This window comes from Cucurbita pepo, chromosome 14 (genome assembly GCF_057944985.1).
Source record: "Cucurbita pepo subsp. pepo isolate OVF chromosome 14, ASM5794498v1, whole genome shotgun sequence".
Lineage (NCBI taxonomy): Eukaryota > Viridiplantae > Streptophyta > Magnoliopsida > Cucurbitales > Cucurbitaceae > Cucurbita > Cucurbita pepo.
Window position 1 is genome coordinate 2,743,872 of NC_141811.1, and position 20,369 is coordinate 2,764,240.

Consider the following 20,369-nt stretch of genomic DNA (forward strand, 5'->3'; position numbering starts at 1 on the left):
CTAATAGGTCGAGCGTCGTAAGAGCCCAAATGATAGCAACTCTTTATAGACTTGATTCCCTTTTTTGCATCAAAACATTGCTGAATTTGAGTGAAGGTTTTGAATTTATTTTCGAAGCTTTTTGTTGTACCATCTTTGTATTATTCTTTGAATAAATATATTATTTACAAATAATAAAATTGAGACAAATGGTTTATTTCATTTAAAAACAATTGTTAAAATTATTATATAATCAAATTATACAGGTCAGCTAAATGATGTCGGGTATAATTTCTAATTTTTACATATTAATAGTTCAATCAAATTTCATTTTATTTTAACCTAAAACTTCTTTTAGAAAAAATCTAAAAATTAAAGAATAAAAATAAAATTGGAAATTTAATTATAATTAAAAATTAACTCTAAATAGTTTGTTTATTTTAACCTAAACGAAAATTTATAGTAAAAAATCGGTGATTAAAAAACTTTGACCCTTGGATGAAGAGTGCGCTCCAATCTTCCTCCTTGGGCTGGCACGTGGCAAGCCTTACTAGGAAATAAATCTCATCCGTCCACATCACCCCTACTTTTCCCTATTCGACGGTCCCAGTATGCTTCACGACAGAATTTGTCACCACGCACGACTATTTATATTCTTTCATTGCGCGCCATTGGCGTAATTTTCTCGGGAAAATTGTGGAGAAAGACAAGTAAGACGAAGGGGGGAGTAAGTTTGAACTCAGTATGGCAGCGATCGAGATCGTCAAAGCCCGTCAAATTTTTGATAGTCGTGGAAATCCTACTGTCGAAGTGAGTTTTAACTTCCTCTGAATCAATCCGTCGAAAATGTCTCACCGGAATTGTTACCTGTTATTCTACAATCGTCTTGTTGGTTTTTAGCCTAACATTGGTTGCATTGTGTTTTTTCTTTCTGAGAAATGTGAGAATAGAAAGAGATTGTGAACCTATTGCGGTTATCGATTACTGTAACTGACCGTGTACATATAGATTCCTTGGCGTGAGTGTTGTACAGAGTTTGGGAAAATTTGAATGTAGAAGTTAGTATGATCGCTATTGTAAACGATTGTTTGGTGTTTTTTTGTTTTGTTGATTTGAATTTGGTTTCAGGTTGACATAACTCTTACTGATGGAACGCTGGCCAGAGCTGCTGTTCCGAGCGGTGCTTCTACCGGTAAATCGATAGTGTTTGTTTATCTAACTGATTGAAAGTAATTATTCACGGTTTGACCTTTTCTGGATATAGATGACGAATGTATGGTAGGTGATGATTCAATCGGTAGGTCGTTAGTGCTTGTTTATCGAAGAAAAGTAGATGCTACGAAATTTATTAAAAATGTACTTACCATACGTGAAAATTTTGAGAGGCGACCATTACATTTGTCTTGGAAACTTATTAAACATCTTCTGAGTATGCTTTAAAAAAACTGAAATCACTGCGGCAAGCTTTAAGTATAGACATCTTTGAGGTCATGAGTTCAACTTCAAATAACTGTAACCATATACCTTCAAGTGTCCCTTCAAAGAATTTTGCAAGGTCTAACAGTGATCCAAATGAGATTAGTAGAAAATTTGGTCAGAACATTCAATATGACTAATAAACAAAATGAAGGAAAACACAAATCCTTAAGACAGGGTATCATTTCATCTCTGCACGTATGTATTGTATATTTATCGTCACCTATAGTTGTTAGATTTCATGATTTTCCCTTGTGCCCATTGATATAGTTGTATGAATGTCCTGTGCAAAAAAATGGTCTAAACATTTCGTTTATACTTCATAGTTTTAACTATTCATATTTTATTGACTGAAGGTATCTATGAAGCTCTTGAGCTGAGAGATGGTGGGTCTGACTACCTTGGAAAGGGAGTACTTGAGGTTTGTATGGTAAAATCGGATATTTAAGTAAATTTCCCAGTGTTTGTTGTTAGGAACTTAGGAAATAACATTTTCCAAAGAAACATGTACTTTTTTTTTCTCTTGCATGTAAGACATTTTGCTATGGTTGGAGGGAGAAAAACTATGCAGCAACTTTTTTCCTCTTGCATACAAGACTATTTGTGTTTGCGTGTTTTAAAGTTGCCTAATGTGACTGCATGACTTGATTTAGGCTGTGGAAAATGTAAATTCAATCATTGGACCTGCTTTAATTGGCAAGGTAAAAGCAATAATTTCATTAGCATTTTTTTTCTACTGTCAGTGAATATGAGTGAAGTTTATATAGTTCATTCAATTTTCTGTGGCATTTCCAAGGACCCAAGAGAGCAGACAAAACTAGACAATTTTATGGTCCGGCAACTTGATGGGACCGTCAATGAATGGGGTTGGTGCAAACAGAAGGTATGTTGAACCTTTTTTTGTTCCACCGAGGTTGATGTCTCCAATGTTATGCTAACTTAGGCTAACGGGATTTTCCCTCTTCATTCTCACAGCTTGGAGCAAATGCTATACTGGCAGTCTCCCTTGCTATTTGTAAAGCTGGAGCTGCAGTGAACAAGATACCCCTCTATAAGGTATTTGTAGTCTCACGTGGTTTTAGAAGAGGGAATTCGTTTTGATTTTTTGTTTTTTTTTTTCCTAGTCTTATATCGTCACTTGTCTTTCTTGGAACTTCTAGCACATTGCCAAGCTTGCTGGGAATAAGAAGTTGGTTCTTCCGGTCCCTGCATTCAACGTCATTAATGGAGGTTCTCATGCAGGCAATAAGCTAGCCATGCAGGTAATATGGTTTTGATATTTTTTCCCTTTTTGATAGATTAGGTGCTTTACTTTGGAACTTTGTGTTATTTTTCTGGTATGTAGGAATTTATGATTCTCCCTGTTGGAGCATCTTCTTTTAAGGAAGCTATGAAAATGGGTGTGGAAGTCTACCATCACCTCAAGGTTGTTTGCAATCCCCTTGTACCCCAGTTTTCTAAATTTATTTATACAAAGCGGTTGTTGTATCAATATATTTCTGTTTGTCTGCTTTTCAGGCTGTAATAAAAAAGAAATATGGACAAGATGCTACTAATGTTGGTGATGAAGGCGGCTTTGCCCCTAATATTCAGGTCTTAGAAACATTCGCCTACAGCATATTGTTATTTTCAAAGTTGGAGTTTTCAATGATTATTTGGCTATTGATGTTTTTCTCTTCTTTCTTTAGTCCATTCCTCTTTTCCTTTATGGTTGGAGGGAAAGGTTTGTGATCGGACAAAAACGCATATTCTAGTCAGATAGTTTCCTTCACCATTATTGTCATTTATGACTTATGCTTGGTGTTTTTTATTTCACCATGCACACTACCGAGTGGCTAATATTGATTTATATAAATTTCAGGAGAATAAGGAGGGTCTTGAACTCTTGAAGGTTGCTATAGCGAAAGCTGGATACACTGGAAAGGTGCTCTCCTTTTGTCTTTTTATTAACGTATCGAATAATATATTTCCTGATAGTACCTAGGTCCAAGTCCTTGATTATACTCTTTTGCCACTTCTAGGTTGTAATTGGAATGGATGTAGCTGCTTCAGAATTTTATGATAACAAGACCAAGACCTATGACCTGAATTTTAAGGAAGAGGTATTTGACTGTTGGCTGGTCATGGTTCAAGTATTTTTCATGTTACACATCAGCCTGATGATAGATTTTGCTGCAGAACAATGATGGATCAGAAAAAATTTCTGGAGACAGCTTGAAGAATGTCTACAAGTCATTTGTGACAGATTATCCTATTGTGTCCATTGAAGATCCATTCGATCAGGATGATTGGGAGAATTATGCGAAGCTGACTAGTGAAATTGGCCGACAAGTCCAGATAGTTGGAGACGACCTCTTGGTTACCAACCCAAAGGTCTTAAATGTTTTAATCATCATGTACATTCTGGTTTTCTGAATCAACATTCTGACATTATCTTGCATCTTGTAACAATTGCAGCGTGTAGAGAAAGCTATCAAGGAGAAGGCATGCAATTCCCTTCTCTTGAAGGTAATCACTCCACCTTTTCTTCCTCATAAGTATCCATTTTCCCTCTTATGTGCTTAACTTTCTTTTGGCAGCTATCTGTTTGTTACCATACTTTAGTGCTCAAGTAATTTGCAGTATATTCATAATGTTGAGATTCTTATGATATATTTATCAGGTAAATCAAATTGGTTCAGTGACTGAAAGTATTGAAGCAGTCAAGTTGTCTAAGCACGCTGGTTGGGGTGTTATGGCAAGCCATAGAAGGTATGCTACGTTTCATTGCATAGCCATCTCCCCCTTTTTTTTTTTTTCTTTTTTTTTCTTTTCTTTAATTGCATGTTATAATCTCTTTCACCCAGCCTCCATGTACTATTGATTATATTTTTCTCCTTTTTGTGCAATTTAGTGGGGAAACTGAGGATACGTTCATTGCAGACCTTTCAGTTGGCCTGTCAACAGTAAGTGCTAACAATTCCCCCATGATTGAAACTCTGTAGTTTTACCTGTAAATTTGTTCGTAGAATTATTGTTACTGTATAAGCATGCCCTGGTCCCTGCATAGGCATATTGCTCACGCTGTGAGTGATGATATTTCTTATGGAATTTTAATCCAACATGTAGCCTTTTGAAGGAGAAAGTAACATTTATGTGCATTTTTTACTTGTTTTTTTAAATTGTGCTTACTTTCATTTTGAACTCTACAAAATTCCAAAAACAAAAACAAGTTTTTAAAATTTAGTTCTTTTAGTTTTCAAAATTTGGCTTGGATTTTGAAAATATTTCTAAAAAAAAAAGTACATAATGAAACAAAGAAGCTAATATGTAAAATTGATGATTATAAGTTTAAAAAACCAAATGATTATCAGAAAGATCTTATATTTAATGGTTTCATCATTATCCAGTTGGTCATATTTAAATATCATTTCTTTGTTTGAGGTGGTACCAATCAAATCTACTCACGTTTACAAAGCATTGGTTGTAAATCTTTGTTTATGTGTGTGCATATTGAGTTTTTTAAATTATCTTCAATTCCTTGACGGTCATTTGAATGTTTCCCAAACTGCAAAACAGGGTCAGATTAAGACTGGTGCACCCTGTAGATCTGAGCGCCTAGCCAAATATAACCAGGTGAATATTATTAGTTGAAATTTTGCCTCTTGCAAATGAAGATTAGGATAGTGGGCAAGACCATCTAAATTTCTTTTAAGGTTATTAGTTCTAGAAGTTGAAATTTAGTAACCATATTTTCAGAAAATCTTAAAATTAGGGTATTGTAACCTTTATTTAATTATTGTCTGCTTACAATAACAAAACCTACAACTAAATAAGACTTTGTTTATGATTTGACCACCGGTTGACCAGTTTTTTCAACTGTGATCTTTGCTTTTCCAACATTCATACAGCTCAAATTTGGGCGCTTGTAACACAATCAACTGCTTTCTTTTTTTTCCCTGCAGCTCCTTAGGATAGAAGAAGAGCTCGGACCAGCTGCAATTTATGCTGGATCAAAATTTCGATCACCAGTGGAGCCTTATTGAGATTTTAATCATGAGAACGCAACCACTTCACTATGTTGATGATTTTGTATGGAACAAATGAAATGAACTTTTTTCTGGTAGCAGGGAGGTGATGAGGTGCTCTACGCATGTTATATTAGACTAGGTTTAATCTCGATTATCTCTTTTACTAGAAATGCTGCGATTTTCTAGCCTGCTTCTTTCTGTTTCTATTGTTTTCTTTTTCGTTACTTTTCCTGGAAAAAAATCACTTGGAGTGGAGGTTAGCAACCTGGTTCTAGCGAATTTAACCAAACTTTGGTCCCAGTCTGAGTTTTTACCCCCCCAAGATTGGACCTAAACTGAACTATGCACTCTTAACTCCTAGGTCCATCTATGGAAGATTGTCCTAGGAAGGGCCAGTTTATTTGCAGGAGCTTGCTGGTCGTTACCTTTAGATTTTAGATGCTCTAAAATTAGACAGCCAACATCTTTTAACTATGATATTTGTCAATCCAATAATTCTTGTATCATATTACTACAGCTACTCCTTGACCTGATCATATGAATTACTGCATTCATTAGGTAAAAATATTTTTTCTTTTGGTACAACGTGAGATCACTTTGGCATAGGTAAATTGATTTAACTCAACAATACAGTAAAAAAAACAGAATTAATAAGAATTGCCGATTTTTGGCACTAAATAATAGAAAGAAAATGGCAAGTTGTTACTATGATATTCCCGCCATTTTTCTTTTTGAATTCCTGTGATCTTAGGAGAATGAAAAGCATTAAAACAATAAACAAAATACTTGTCTAATGATCAAGGGGTATCTCAAATCAGAATAAATAATAAAACTTGATAGGTTCACTTCAATTTTTGAGATTGATGGCAACTAAAAAAATGGAGACAAAATTTTGATTTAGAAAGACTTGTGCTCTAATATACATATTGTGGATGATGCAATTCAGCGGACACCAACCAGTTCAACATCGAAAGTAAGCCAAGAATTCGGCGGAATCTTCCCACCAGCTCCCGCAGCCCCATAACTGCATCCACCAATACAATTATCTTTATAAAAAAGAAAACAAACAAATGTAATTCTAATGAAAATTACAGATCGTATCGTCCCAAATTAAGCATACACATGAACAGTAGTAGCGGGCACCAAAATTACGTTAACCTGACTCCTTAATTATGTTTATACAGAAAAACTGGTGAGAAAACTATGTTTGAGAGTTACATACCCCATTGATGGAGGGATTGTCAATCTCCTTTTATCCCCAATTCGCATACCTGAAAGGATCCAGTAAAATCAATATTTGGACGAAATTCAACTCATGAAAGAAAGAGGGGGGAAAAGTGGTCAATATTAGGCCGTTCAAACGATTACCATTAACCCCGACATCCCATCCCTTAATAACCTGTCCCAGACCTGCAGCAATACCACATTAACTTATAATTTAGACTAACTTTGATTGATAGATAAAAAGATACACCATATAAACCCAAAATTACCTAAGCGGAATTTGAATGGTGCCCTTCCAACATTACTATCAAATATTTTGCCGTTCTTTAGCTTCCCAATATAGTGAACACTAACCTGAAATCAGAGAAAACATCTTTCTTCGTTGAAATACAAGGAAATTATGTCACATCGTAATCTATCCATCCACAATTTTGAAATATCTAGTGTAATGGTTTTCATCTTACAGTGATAATGAATGAAGTGGCACTAAGTCCTACCATTCGCATCTAAATTCTAAACCCAAGTGGCACTAAGTCCTACCGTTCGCATCTAAATTCTAAACACGAGTTCAATTTTAGTATGTAATAATAGGGCATGAAGAAGCATCCATAAGTAACGAAAAATGCCAAAAGTCAGAATTGCATGGCTTGTCAGCTTATCTGCAGACAGACCCCATGCTAGGCTAAGTTTGAAGATGAGAAAGTCGATGCCTAGGATGCCTAGAAATGGGATTAGACATGTAACGTTCTCCAAGCATTGGGAAAAAAGCTCATTCATAAAAGTAAATAGACTTTAAACAGTACCTGGTTTCCAGGTGAAGCTCTTTTACCATCTGGTTTACCCATGGCTACCTCCTCAATAACCAACCCATTAGCAAAAGTTCTCACTCGAGATGATTTGGATTCTTTTTCCTTCTCTTTTGAACTCAAAGCTGACTTACTCTGACCTCCTGCTGTCTTCGTTAGTTCATCAGATTTTGATCCAATTTCAGTCTCCTTACTCTTCTTCTCCTTCTTCTTTTTCTTCTTTTTTTGCTCATCTTCCTTCTGATTTTCACCATCAGCAACGTCCATGTGAGTCGAGGCATCCCTATTCACATGGCCAGCTAAAGTTTCAGTTATCTAGTAACAATGAAGGAGAACTGCTGAAGAATAATAGCAAGCTGTAGCATGGAAATCTTGTCAAATTTCAGCTTTATCCAAAATAACATAGATGTCAGTTCATAACGCAGAGAAGTACTCATTAAAAAAGGAAAAATAGAATTCTCAACATCTTGACCTTTCTTGCATGGTTCCTCCTTCTCTTCAGTCCCTTTTCTTTGCAAAGTTTTTGGAAGGTTCAATTTTATGGTGATGACTTACCTCGTTTTGAAGTTGGCTCTGAAACATTGTTGGTACTCACCTGGCTTCTGATAGGAATTATTGTTCCATGAAAGAGGCGATGGTGCACCCATTAGAATTTTCCGGCAAACCATTCTCTTTGCAACTTTATAGTGTATTTGGTTGGGAAATAGAAGATTTTCGAAGAAAATGAAGGGTCTGGGTTGGAGTCGAAGAAATGAAGTTTGGTCCATTAATATGCCTTTCTTGAGGTGTACAAAAAAACTCTAACTGCAATTGACGTTGAATCATCCAACTGAAGCCTCGTTTTGTAGATTGGTATACGGAGTTGTCTTTTAATATAGTCCTTACTGTTCAAAGTTGGTTTTTTTATTCTTAGAAAAGGCATATATTTCATAATTACTGCAGTTGTGAAAAAAATAATAGGTTAACATAGTCATGAAGTATAATGTAAGCTGCAGAGCCCACAAAGAGATCCGGGCCTAGATCGTGCGTGAATCTCATGATGCAAAGAATTACATTCTTGCTATGTAATCGTCTTCACATATATTATTAAAAAACAGTAGAATGAGATTGAAATATGCACCTCTGTTTAGATAGCTTTTTGCCATTCTCATCTCCATCAGAAGTTGGATTAACAGCTGCACTCTCAACTTCCGCTGGTGGCTTTTCGCTCCCCATATTACCATCATTACCAGTTTCCAGAGCTTTTACTTCTTTTACCTTTTTTTTCTGCTTCTTTTTCTTTTTCCTGACATCATTATTGAATTTCCAACATGAGAAAATAGATTAAAAGATTACAGGCTATCGAGATGACTGAATAAAAAGTATAATCAAACTATTTTGTTAAATAGCAATGTGATTGAAGTCAGGGATAAAACTACATTTATTGTCCTTACCCAACCGGAGATTTAACTAGAGTAACCAGCTGATGGGAATTCTATCCCCACTTTTCCTCATAAAACAAAAAATTCGGCAATGATGGGGACTAATGCATTAGTGGGGGGGGGGGGGGGGGGGGGGGGGGGGGGGGGGGGAAACCCACCCAATCTTGCACTGTTAACACCCTGCAAGCCCAACCTAAGAAATTGAGCTGTACAACTGATTACTTAGTTCATCTCACCTTTCCATATGATCAACTTGCTCATCGTTTTCAACTTTTCTTTTCAAGCTAGAAGCATCATTGCCATCTTTTGCTTTTGCCTCCTTCACATTCCCTGTACTGGGACCTTTTTGTTCCTGCTCTGGTTCTAATTTCTGCATATTCGCTTTGCTCTTGCTTTTGGTAGAAATTGGAAATCCATCTTCATCTTCACTTTCTGAAATAGCTTTTCCCACATTCCTTTTCAGCACAACTTGACGCTGAGAGTTCCTAATATCTTCAGAGTCACTGGACTTAGTTCTCTTCACTTCTTTAGCTTGACCATTGGCATCATTGGATTTTTCATCATCCACTATCTCCTCAATTACAACTAGCAAACATGGTAAAGAAAACAAACACTTAAATTAAGCATTAGAACCAAAAATGCTAGACTTTAAAAACGAACTTAGGATAAGTAAAGACAGTAAAGTTTAGCATGGCTGTAACCAAAAAGATTTAGCAGCAACAACATACTAAAACCATAGTACAAATAATATTAAGTCCAAATATTTTACTGTGATTAAGAAGTGAAATCTGATACTTCGTAAATTATTCACTGTACCATGTTTGTTTGAAATGCAATCATACAATTTGCATCCAAGATATGTCCAAATAAGTCTACTCCCACATGATAAATTTTTTATTTTATGCAACATTTGCAACCATACCTAGCAAAAGTTGATAGGACAGAAGTTGTAAAGTCAAAAATAGTTAGAAGAGGACTTTAGAAAATGGAAAGAGACAACCAACCAAAATAATCAAACTGCGCCTATTTCCAGACCTACTGACTTCTCTCCTACGTTTAATGATTCTTCTATTCCTCCACATTCCAAAACTACCATTATGCAGCTAGAACCAAGGAAGACCATAAAATCCTAAATTCGGCATGGCCCATAAGACTGCAAAAATAAATATACAAGCTTCCCAAATCGTCCAAGCAGAATTGCAGTGTATTAAAAGGTATTCACTATCCAGTACTGATCCTTAAAAGTTCACAAGAAGCATGGGATTGGGAATGATAATTAAGATCAGGCACAATTTTTTTTTTTTTTTTTAATTCTCTCATGGGTATTGAACCTTTATAGAATTCTCGACCGTGTGGAGAATTTAAAACTAATCTTCTCAGGCAGTTCAGATTTCAAATCAAATTACTGAGAGATGCGGTTCTTCGCCCTTGTAACATTAGCATCAACTTAAACAGCCTATTATTTTGAAAAAATGTCAAGTGCCAATTGAAACAATGTGAAAAGAGTGGCAAGCAATTGGTGCACCAGAAAGTTTGTAGAAGTTTCAAATTACCTCCACTTTTGTTAACTGGCGAAGTTGGGAACATCCCAGGATAGTCATCATCGTCGTCATCAATGAATTCATCATCGTATTCATCTCCAGTGTCATACTCTGATGAATCCTCGGTATCTGTTTCCGCGATGTCTTCCCCAAAAGAATCACTTCACATTGTAGTAAGAAAATGACAAAATAAGCGTGCCAAAAAAATTCGACCAGATATGTCCAAAACTTCTTATTCGAAAATAAAAATTCTCAAGAAATAATAGATTTTGTAACTGTGGTTAAAAAAATTATAAAAAGGATACGACTCATAGTCATCCCTGATGAAATTTCCCTCGTTGGCTACAAAATAACCAGAGAGATGGATGCTTTGTGGGTCAATAACTGAGAAGGCTATCAAATCATCTTCCTCAAATTCAAGATTCAAGGGGCATGATTCAATCTTATTTGGTATCAAAGAGCACAAAAAAATTGGACTCTTCTGACCAACAGAACACTGAATGATGCTTCTCTCTTTCGATGAGCCAGGTCCCAAAGTTGCCTGGATTGTTTTAAGAAATGACAACAAAATTAAGGACATCTCAAAAGGTAACGAAGTAAGAAAATTCCATCATGTTCATATGATTAAGCAACGCAAATTAAAATCCAAAATAATTCATTGGCTCACAGCAAAAAACCACTATAGTATTACCAGATTAAAAAATCAAAATCATAGTGCAGAAGTGGCGTGCCCCAAAATCAAATGGGCTCAAATTGGAAAAAAAAGAAGACAAAAAAAATCCCGTCGACTTGGGCGTTGAAACAATAAATTTCAAATGAAATAATATAATGTCATCGCAACATGCCCACTCCACATATAGGATACATTGAAATTGAATCTATCAACAACCCTAATAAATTTTCATCTCCAGAAAGGCGTCAGCACCCAACAAACCTGAGTTATCCGGAGTTTTCCCGGCACGTTATCAGAATGGTAAGGGTACGGTTTGCCTGGTTTCACTTCAATGCCTAGAACAAGCAAAATAACAGAAGATATAAACATGCGTGAGTACTGAAAGCCAAACCAAAAATACACATGCACGCACAAAAGAAGAATTCACATTATGCGCAATTCACGATTCCCCTTTGAAGAAGTAAAATCTATCCAAACACTACAAACAATAAACTACTCCGCCGGGCTGTTAGATGCTAAGAAATAGAAGAGAAACAGCGACGAACAAATACTTCATCGCGGCACTCGACAGAGAGATGATGTTAAACCATTCAACTTAAGTTGCACAATTAAGACGATGCGGAACCAGGGATTTCAACGCACAAGTAAATGAAAGTGATAAAGATGGAATTGAAATGGAAACATACCCCAGAAACCCATTTATCAGACGGGAGAATATTGGTTGAAGTTGAATGAAGCTTTCTCTAAAACCCTAGACGACGACCGCTCTGCTTTCTTAAACCCTGAGTAGCCGCGTTTTTTTGCTGCCGTTGTGCGCCTTTTTTTAAACTGGCGGATGTCCATTTGTATTTTACGGCAGTAACTTTCTTATTTTGGGGGGAAAAAAATGTACTCTTACTCTTAGTCTCTAACTAATTATTTACCTTTTGAAAAGACGTTTTTTATTTCTTTTTGAAAATTATAATTAAGATGTTTTTTTTTTTTCAATTGAGTATTCTACTCCCTAGGAATTTTGTTTGGGTTAACATAATATTTATATTAATTAATTATACCAACTTATCATAAAATAATTTCTCGGTGTGCCATTTTAGAACTTAATTCCAATAGAATAATATAATCCTTTACAAATCTAAAGATCGTGGTCTTGTCACTTGGTCCCTAATGCCCAACGAGGTATTTGAAATGCAGCATGGTTTCGCTATGCGTTCTCATTGTTAAACGAACACGAGTCTCCACAATGGTATGATATTGTCTACTTTGAGCATAAGCTCTCATAGTTTTGCTATGTGCTTCCCCAAAATGCCTCATACCAATGAAGAGAGACGTGTTCGTCTAACATGGTATCATAGTCATGCTCTAAACTTAGTCGTGTCAATAGATCAGTAAATCCTCAAATGTCGAACAAAGGACTCTAAAAGAAAAGGAGTCGATCCTCCTCGAAGGCATAGTAAAAAATGACTAAGACAAAGAGTCGAGCCTCAATTAAGGGGAGGCGTACTTTGTTCGAGGGGAGGTGTTGAATAATGAAAGTCCCACATCGACTAATTTAGGGAATAATCATGGGTTTATAATAAAAAAATACTCTCTCCATTGTTGTGAGGCCTTTTGGGGAAACCCAAAGCAAAACCATGAGAGCTTATGCTCAAAGTGGACAATATCCCATTGTGGAAAGTCGTGTTCGTCTAACACCTCATTAGACATATATTAGCTATAGAAAGTATGGTTTTGAAAGTGACACTGGTTTGCTAGCTCGGGTTCTACCTCTCACTTCATGTTATGGACTCACCGATCTTTATGCATGGGACATTGCCAAGAAGGTCGATGTGACGTGGCGACAAACAGCAAGACTACAACTCAATGTTTGCTTTCCCCGCAACGAGGAGCACGTATCTCAGCCAGGTCACTCAAAACCTAAAAGCTAATATCTCAGGCGTAAGGTGTGAGACAATGCAATTACAGAACATTTAAATTTGTAGATAGGAGTATCAAGTGGTAATAAGAACCACTACATGAAGAAACATTTTTCCAGCTTATTGAACATTAACCCTCGAACCCTCTCTCTATACATCAAAACAAAACAAATATATTGATTCTACAAACCTTTATATTGATATGCACGCTCTTCACAAAAGTTGATGAGATGAAGAGATAAGTATACATGGTGCCTGATGAATCATTGAAGTAAATTGATGTTCATCTCATCATTTGTGAGCCCTGCCTGGGCGCTGGCAGCCTCCATCATCCCGTTGCGTATTTGGCCACTGATATCTCTAACATGGCCCGGACCGTGTGGTATGAATACAGTCGTGTTCTTTGAGGAATGCCCGAGGTCCTTGATGGTGTCAAAATATTGAGTGATCAAGATCAGATCCATGACCTCTTTGGCTGAGGTACCTTCCACCTTATGAGAGAAGTTCAAGATATTTTCTCTCAGACCATCGGTGATCGCTTGTCTCTGCCTTGCCACACCGACACCGCCTAGGTATTTTGCTTCAGCTTCAGCTTCTGCCTTCTTGACTACGAGCACCTTCTCCGCTTCGCCTTTGTATACACTTGCAAGTTGAAGCCTTTGAGCTATAGCAAAAAAAAAAAAGTACCCTACAAAGCTGAGGATCTCATAATAGAGAGGAGGCAAACAAAATTTTGAAAAGTGAAGATTATATGATAGTCCATGCAATGCCCATTCAGAAGGAGAGCAGGGTCTGTTGGCTCCACCAGGAAATAATGGACAAGGCATGTTTTGGCAGAGGAACAAGGGCCCTTCCTATATGATATGACAAACAAAATGACTAAGATCATTACCTGCATTAATCTCATTCATTGCCCTGCGCACAGAAGCATCTGGTATTATATCGACCATTAGAATGTGCTCGATATTGTATCCATAATCTCCCATCACCTGATTCAGAGGGTGAATATGTGTTGAAATCTTTATGTCGGTCATTTTAGGAGGTCCCAACCAAATTATATATCTAAGATGCACCAAATAATTATATTATAGGCTAATCATGATGAAAATAAACGAGAAGCATTTACAATTTTTCTAGGCTGCAATCAACGAAAGTTACCGAAACGGGTATAACGCAGAGTACTTAAGAATACTACATATTTTGTAAATGCTGACAGGGATCCAGTGGCCATATATATTCGAAGCTTGAACATACATATTCGAAGCATACATTCCAAGTTACACATAGTTCTACAAATAAAAAATCTACCAAGTAAATATAGGCTACATAATCTCAAATTTCTATAATTCATTTTTCTGCACAATCTAGACAGCTCTTATAAATAAAAGATTTCACATGATTTGGTGCAAAAAAATGGAAATGAATGAAACGCAGGTTAAACGAAACAGCATGACATCCAAAAGCTAAAAGTCGGCCAAAATGTGTCTCTGGTTTGGAGGGATAATTCAAGTGAGGAGAAACATAATGAAGGGAAAGTCACCTTCTCAAGTTCCTCTGATACAGCTTTAGCAACTTCGCCCTTTTGTTCAAAGAGCTCATCCAAATTCATTTTTGGGACAACGGCACGAACCACTTCAATGAATATCCAAAATGCATTAGTTAGCACTAATCAACCCATGAAAAAAGGAATTATAGAGCTAAATAGTGACTGTGAAATCAAAGCATATACCATCAAACACATAAGCCTGAATTTGTTCTTGAGGATTTTGCAACTCATAAAATGCATCATCAGCATTTTCTTTGATGACTCGGTACTGAATTGAACACAGCAATTGCACAAAGACATTGTCCTGCAGCAAAAAGCTCAGAATTAACGATCATGAACCAAATTACTCAAATTGGCCACAAATCCACGTTCAGAAACACATCAATTCCTTCTCGAATAGTATCATCCAAACCTCAGTTCTTTCTTATTTGTTCTATTCGGTAAACCCCATTTACAGTCCGTCAAGCTACAACATTAATTCCAGTACAAGAAACTCTAAATTCGAAGTAAATTAGAACAGACATCTACAAATTCACATATAACGAAGATGAACGAAATCAAAAGGATCGCAGAACAAAGATCATTTGAGAATTAAACAAAGCCCCAAAAATCCGGGCTATAAAACTTGAAATTACGACCGCCAAAGGAAAAAAAATTGAAAAATGATGGAGGAGATACCTTGGTCTTGGTCTCAATGCGAACATCGAGGGAAGAAATCTTGGTGGAGAGTATACCGGCGAGGCACTCGCCGGCGAAAAGGTTAAAGAAATGGAGCCCGGGCGGAGCCAATCTTTCAAACCTTCCCCATCTCTCCACTACCCCCACACTCGCTTGCCCCACGCAACCAAACAATACACAATTCGTATTCCCCATCGAAAACTCTCTCCGCCTTATCCGCAAAACTCCGCCGTTGACTCCGGTAGACTTAGAAACCCGGTAACTCAGCTGCACAATAGGTTACGATCGTTCAAACTTCAAACGAAATTTGCGTCCACAAGACAGAATAATAACCAGATATTTCTTTTTTTTCTACACTATTTCTGCTAATCGCCGACATGGAATCCAGTTTGACGTGGAATGCTTGCCTGTCAGTCCGACGTGGCGTGGCTGGGTAGAAATATTCTTATTTAAGAGGGTTCGATTAGTATTTTATTTTATATATTTTGTAAATAACTTCAAATATACAAATCATTTTGAGGGTGTTGAGTGCCATACAATGAAATCTCTTTTTAAAAATATTAAATAATTTTATATGTTTATGGTTTGAATTTCCCTTCCTCGAATATTAATATTGTTAATGTTAAATTCACACAATTTAATTAGGTCTAATAAATTGAAGCTTAATATTTTTTAAAAAAAATAATTACTTTTTTAATCCAACCAATATTATACTAACTTTATCATTAAGTCAATTTTAATATTCACATACAACAACACAATAACTCTATTGAAATTGTTAAAATATACAAAATTAAATTAGAAAATATTAAGAAATTAGGACAATTAAATTGAAAACAAAACTCAAATATTAAATAATATATATATATATTCATGCTAAAATAAAATACAGCCTAATTTGACCAAGTTAGGTCGACGGAATCGGAATTAATCCCTCCATCGTTGAATTTAAAAAGAATAAATAAATAAATTGATAATGTTTTACTTAATAAAATATTTAAATTTTATTTATAACTTAGTATAATTAATTTTATTGACTTGAAATTGATTGTTGCGGTATAAATTTGACTTTCAAATGTTTGGTAGGCAAAACTCGTTATAAAATATTCTATAAATTTTATATTTAATTATTGTAATTACTTCATTAAAATAAAACAAAAAATAAAAGACTAAACCAATGACTTAATTGAAATAAATACGGCTAAAATATACATTTAACCTAATCTTTATATATCTTCGAGATAGGCACAAAATATATACTTACTTAACTATTTACAAATATTTTATCTATTAATTTTAAAATTTGAAACAATTTAATTCTGAAGCTATTTTATTTAATATTCGTTAATAATTCAATAAGTAATATAGTGTGATGATAATTAAATTAAAACCATTTAGATAATGTTGGCAATCCAACGTAAATTTAAAATTGGTGAGATGAGGAAAATAGAAAAATATTTAAAAACTAAATGGAATCGAATATTTTGTAACAATCATTTATAGGTTATCGTATCTCTTATTTTATTGGCACACTTGCATCCCTTATTTCATATTTAATATTTATTGTCGCATAATATTAAATAAAATGTTATTATAAAACTTCAACTTTCCTGGCTATTATTTCCACCTCCTGCGCTGTCGTGCGCAGTGCACGTGGGCGTTGAATTAGATTTCTTCGCTTATGATTCAGCCGCTCAATAAAATTAATTAGTTTTTAAAAAATAAAAATATTTCAATTGTTTATTCATTCAAACAAGTTAAAATAATAGACATGACCATCAAAATATGAAGCATTCTAGCGTGTCTATGGGAATATTTTTCTGCCCTATACTGTTTTTTAAATAGATTAAACTATTTTTTCCTCGTTTTAATTAAATAAACTTAGGCTTGAATGAGCCGTTTATATGTTAATTTAATCACAACGACCATTATATATATGTCTCTCCGATTATTTACCTTTACTTGCTTCTTATAATGATACTATATTGACGTGTAAGGCTAAATAATTATATATTTTTTTATACTGTATCAAAAAATATTAAAGAGACGTATTCAATTTAGTTAATACCACAATTAAAAAAAAAACGAATAAGAAAGGAACGAAATTGGCCCAATAAATAAGCATGGACGTCTCTCTCCCCAATGGTATGATATTGTCCAATTTGAGTATAAGTTCTCATAACTTTGCTTTGGGTTTCTCCAATAAGTTTCATATCAACGGAGAGTGTATTTTTTTATTATAATTTTATTATAAATCCATGAACACTTTCATTTAACACAAAAATTTTAAACACATATACTCAGACAGAAGTTTTCACATCCATATAAAAAAAATGTTTCATTATTCTTTTTAGTTATTGTGGAATCTCACATATTAAATATAGAACATGTCTTCTCGTGAGACCCATGACTCGTTCATCTCTAACCCATGCACTCACCCATTTCCCATCACTTTCGAACTCTAATTTCTAACCCAAATTCAAGGAATCCAACAGACACCATATAGACTCAAACAACATCAAATCATTACAAGATTCATAACTCAAGAATCAAAAACCCCTTTGTTTTTATTGGACTCGTATGGCTGCTCTGCATGTGCACCATCTTCCAAGCAAGCACTGCCCATAATACGAGGGCATTCTCGTAATTGAAGAGAGAGAAAATGACGAGAGAGAGAGAGAGAGAGACAAGATGACTGGAAAGTGTTCATATCATGGGCTTGCTTTGTTCGGACAATGTCCTTTGTAAGGGAAGCAAACTGATCTGATCTAGATCTATTGCATGCCTTTCATGGGGACACAAAAACTGACTTCCTTAATTTCAAATCACCCCTTCCCCCATTTTTATTTACATTTTTTACCGCTCCAATGTGCAATTTCATTTTTTTTATAATTATTATATATTACATTATGTAAAATATTTAATCAACCAATTTAATTATATATACTTTATAAATAAACTAAGATCAACTATTAATATATTAACCCACATGAATACGAGCATTATTCAATTATGACGATCATGTGCAAATATGTACTAGTGTCGTGACAACCCGTACATAGCAGGACATCAAATCAATAAATATTAACATAAAGTTTTTGCATTATTTAACGTTAAAAAAAAAAAAAAAAAAAAAAAACTTTATCCTCAAAATTTTACATATTAAAAATTGACAAATTGGGTTTCCCTGCTGCCTCGGCTAACATGCGGGTGGGTCTGATTTTGCCCCCATAAATTATTGACACAAGAACTTAGTATCACATTTATAGCATAATACGTTATGAAAGTTCCCTTTGTCCCTCAAAATCAAGACATTTACAGGTAACTAATCAATTTCTGGGTCATCGTGTTTCTTCAAAAATTTAAGACGGACTAACAATATTTATTCCTTTTCTTTTTTCGATGATCAACGTCTCACGTTGTTGCAAGGAAACCTCCTATCTTAAACTATCATATTTCTAGGTAATATCCCATTTGCATTCTTAAACCATTATTTCATTTAACAAATCTATCTTTCAACCAATTCAAGCATAATTTAGCTGAATTATGTCAATCCAGATACAAGCTCTTCTAAAGTTCAAAATCTCTAACATATAATAATTTGATACGAAACGATTCGTTGAACAAATAAAATAGACCCCGGTGTACCAATGCAATAACCATCAATATATATGATTAAAATATGTTGTATTTTGTTAAATGGATGTAGAAAATTTAGTTAAAATAAAAGGAGGGGCCCACAAATTATTTGGATAGAGAGTATTATTGTTTTAACCACAAGCAGATGGGGCTGGCAAGCAGTTGCCTTGAGTACAATCTTCTTGGATTCCTCTCCCTATATAAACAAGCCTTGAGGTAAGCCCGGAGAGCCACAAGCATCACAATTACCTGAACACACACAGAAACAAAGCACCCAATGGCTAGCTGGTCTGCTGAGAACGCCACTGAAGCCTTCCTCAACACCCTCAAAATGGTAAGAACAAACAATACCATAAACCCAATACGTTCCTTTCACCCCTTTCAGCTTAACTGAAATTAGTGATCTAATAATTTGGTTATGTTTCAGGGTCAAAAAGTGAACGAACCTGACGTTGCTGAGTTCATTTCAGCTATGGCTGCTGGAAACAACGCGCAGTTAATGGTTGTCGCATATGAAACATCCGCCGACCATAAGATTCTAGCACTTGCTGCGGCGGCCCGACAGACCGGCGGCCGAGTTGTCTGTGTAATTCCACGGCAGGAAGATCTTCGTCTCTCGCAACAAATTCTCGGAGTTGAATCGTATAACGGAATCGAGTTTGTCGTGGGAGAAGCTGAGAGGGTTATCAGAACCCATTACAGAGAGGTGGATTTTGTTTTGATCGACTGTAATCTGGACAGCCACGTGGCGGTGCTTGATGTCGTTAGATCGAGGAAGAATAGTCAACGCGCTACCGTGGTGGTGGGTTTTAACGCGATGAGCAAAAGATCTGTTGGAGGGTGGTCCGGTGGATCGACAACGCATCTTTTGCCGATCGGGAAAGGGCTGATGGTGACGAAAGTGGGGGCGGAGGTATCGAAGTCCGGCGGTGATGGGAGGAGGAGGAGGAGGAGCCAGTGGGTTGTGAAGGTGGATAAATGCACCGGAGAAGAACATGTCTTTAGGGTTAGGCTTCCACAGGGGAAAGTCATTCAAGCCTGAGTTTCTTTTTATAATTTTTTTTATATTTTAATTTCATAATCTCTGTTGGGAAGACGGGAAAATGGAGTAATTTTTTCTTTTTTATTTTGAAGTCTTAGGGCTTATTGAGATAATTAGTAAAATCCTTCAAATGTATATAGCAATGATGGGAGAAATTATATTAGAAGTTAATTTTTTTTACTTTGGTATCATTAATTATTTCATTTGAATTAATATCTCTGTAGAAAGTTTTCCATCTTTGTCGCATCATTTTAATCTTTAGGACAATAATATTCAAATAATTTCTATATCTTCTATGCATAATTATTTAATAATACTACTGCAACATAACTACGTTACCTACTTGTTCATTATACTAAGAATGAAAACTATCCCATAAATCAAATCTTTTTAATATGGTCTGTTTTTTCTTTGTGTTCCTTAT

The 20,369-nt window shown here is 35.4% G+C and overlaps 4 protein-coding genes across 4 annotated transcripts; 2 read left to right on the forward strand and 2 right to left on the reverse strand.

The window, feature by feature from the left end:
- The first annotated feature begins 632 nt into the window (after nucleotides 1-632).
- On the forward strand, nucleotides 633-5,765 carry LOC111810204 (enolase). The gene is made up of 17 exons (XM_023696828.2): nucleotides 633-789; nucleotides 1,108-1,171; nucleotides 1,812-1,876; nucleotides 2,109-2,156; nucleotides 2,252-2,338; nucleotides 2,431-2,511; nucleotides 2,616-2,717; nucleotides 2,801-2,881; nucleotides 2,974-3,048; nucleotides 3,317-3,379; nucleotides 3,477-3,557; nucleotides 3,634-3,828; nucleotides 3,913-3,963; nucleotides 4,118-4,206; nucleotides 4,349-4,400; nucleotides 5,014-5,070; nucleotides 5,400-5,765. Exons 1-17 carry the CDS (start codon nucleotides 724-726, stop codon nucleotides 5,478-5,480), a joined length of 1,338 nt encoding a protein of 445 aa, XP_023552596.2. The 5' UTR covers nucleotides 633-723; the 3' UTR covers nucleotides 5,481-5,765.
- Nucleotides 5,766-6,270: 505 nt separating this feature from the next.
- LOC111810670 (peptidyl-prolyl cis-trans isomerase FKBP53) lies at nucleotides 6,271-11,972 on the reverse strand. The gene is made up of 11 exons (XM_023697415.2): nucleotides 11,817-11,972; nucleotides 11,392-11,465; nucleotides 10,763-10,998; nucleotides 10,470-10,618; nucleotides 9,153-9,501; nucleotides 8,616-8,780; nucleotides 7,493-7,778; nucleotides 6,959-7,043; nucleotides 6,834-6,875; nucleotides 6,688-6,736; nucleotides 6,271-6,489 (listed from the first exon to the last, which is right to left on the reverse strand). Exons 1-11 carry the CDS (start codon nucleotides 11,827-11,829, stop codon nucleotides 6,408-6,410), a joined length of 1,530 nt encoding a protein of 509 aa, XP_023553183.2. The 5' UTR covers nucleotides 11,830-11,972; the 3' UTR covers nucleotides 6,271-6,407.
- A 1,111-nt stretch (nucleotides 11,973-13,083) lies between these two features.
- Nucleotides 13,084-15,592, reverse strand: LOC111809686 (hypersensitive-induced response protein 4). The gene is made up of 5 exons (XM_023696065.2): nucleotides 15,265-15,592; nucleotides 14,770-14,890; nucleotides 14,581-14,672; nucleotides 13,933-14,029; nucleotides 13,084-13,704 (listed from the first exon to the last, which is right to left on the reverse strand). The coding sequence occupies exons 1-5, from the start codon at nucleotides 15,457-15,459 to the stop codon at nucleotides 13,304-13,306; spliced, it is 906 nt and encodes a 301-aa protein (XP_023551833.1). The 5' UTR covers nucleotides 15,460-15,592; the 3' UTR covers nucleotides 13,084-13,303.
- Nucleotides 15,593-19,079: 3,487 nt separating this feature from the next.
- On the forward strand, nucleotides 19,080-20,125 carry LOC111809688 (DUF1442 family protein (DUF1442)). Its single transcript, XM_023696070.2, has 2 exons — nucleotides 19,080-19,237; nucleotides 19,331-20,125. The coding sequence occupies exons 1-2, from the start codon at nucleotides 19,181-19,183 to the stop codon at nucleotides 19,943-19,945; spliced, it is 672 nt and encodes a 223-aa protein (XP_023551838.2). The 5' UTR covers nucleotides 19,080-19,180; the 3' UTR covers nucleotides 19,946-20,125.
- The last annotated feature ends 244 nt before the right edge of the window (nucleotides 20,126-20,369 follow it).

What these genes read in the sequence shown, in the direction of transcription:
- LOC111810204 (XM_023696828.2), top strand. Translation starts at nt 724, where the DNA reads ATGGCAGCGATCGAGATCGTCAAAGCCCGTCAAATTTTTGATAGTCGT. An exon ending in ACAAGATACCCCTCTATAAG is followed by an intron (nt 2,512 to 2,615) that starts GTATTTGTAGTC and finishes TGGAACTTCTAG; the next exon opens with CACATTGCCAAGCTTGCTGG. An exon ending in AAGTCTACCATCACCTCAAG is followed by an intron (nt 2,882 to 2,973) that starts GTTGTTTGCAAT and finishes TCTGCTTTTCAG; the next exon opens with GCTGTAATAAAAAAGAAATA.
- LOC111810670 (XM_023697415.2), bottom strand. An exon ending in GAAAACTCCGGATAACTCAG is followed by an intron (nt 10,999 to 11,391) that starts GTTTGTTGGGTG and finishes AAAACAATCCAG; the next exon opens with GCAACTTTGGGACCTGGCTC. An exon ending in AAAAAGCTATCTAAACAGAG is followed by an intron (nt 7,779 to 8,615) that starts GTGCATATTTCA and finishes CCATGTGAATAG; the next exon opens with GGATGCCTCGACTCACATGG.
- LOC111809686 (XM_023696065.2), bottom strand. Translation starts at nt 15,459, where the DNA reads ATGGGGAATACGAATTGTGTATTGTTTGGTTGCGTGGGGCAAGCGAGT. An exon ending in TCAGGCTTATGTGTTTGATG is followed by an intron (nt 14,673 to 14,769) that starts GTATATGCTTTG and finishes TATTCATTGAAG; the next exon opens with TGGTTCGTGCCGTTGTCCCA. An exon ending in TATCAGAGGAACTTGAGAAG is followed by an intron (nt 14,030 to 14,580) that starts GTGACTTTCCCT and finishes CCTCTGAATCAG; the next exon opens with GTGATGGGAGATTATGGATA.
- LOC111809688 (XM_023696070.2), top strand. Translation starts at nt 19,181, where the DNA reads ATGGCTAGCTGGTCTGCTGAGAACGCCACTGAAGCCTTCCTCAACACC. An exon ending in TCCTCAACACCCTCAAAATG is followed by an intron (nt 19,238 to 19,330) that starts GTAAGAACAAAC and finishes GTTATGTTTCAG; the next exon opens with GGTCAAAAAGTGAACGAACC.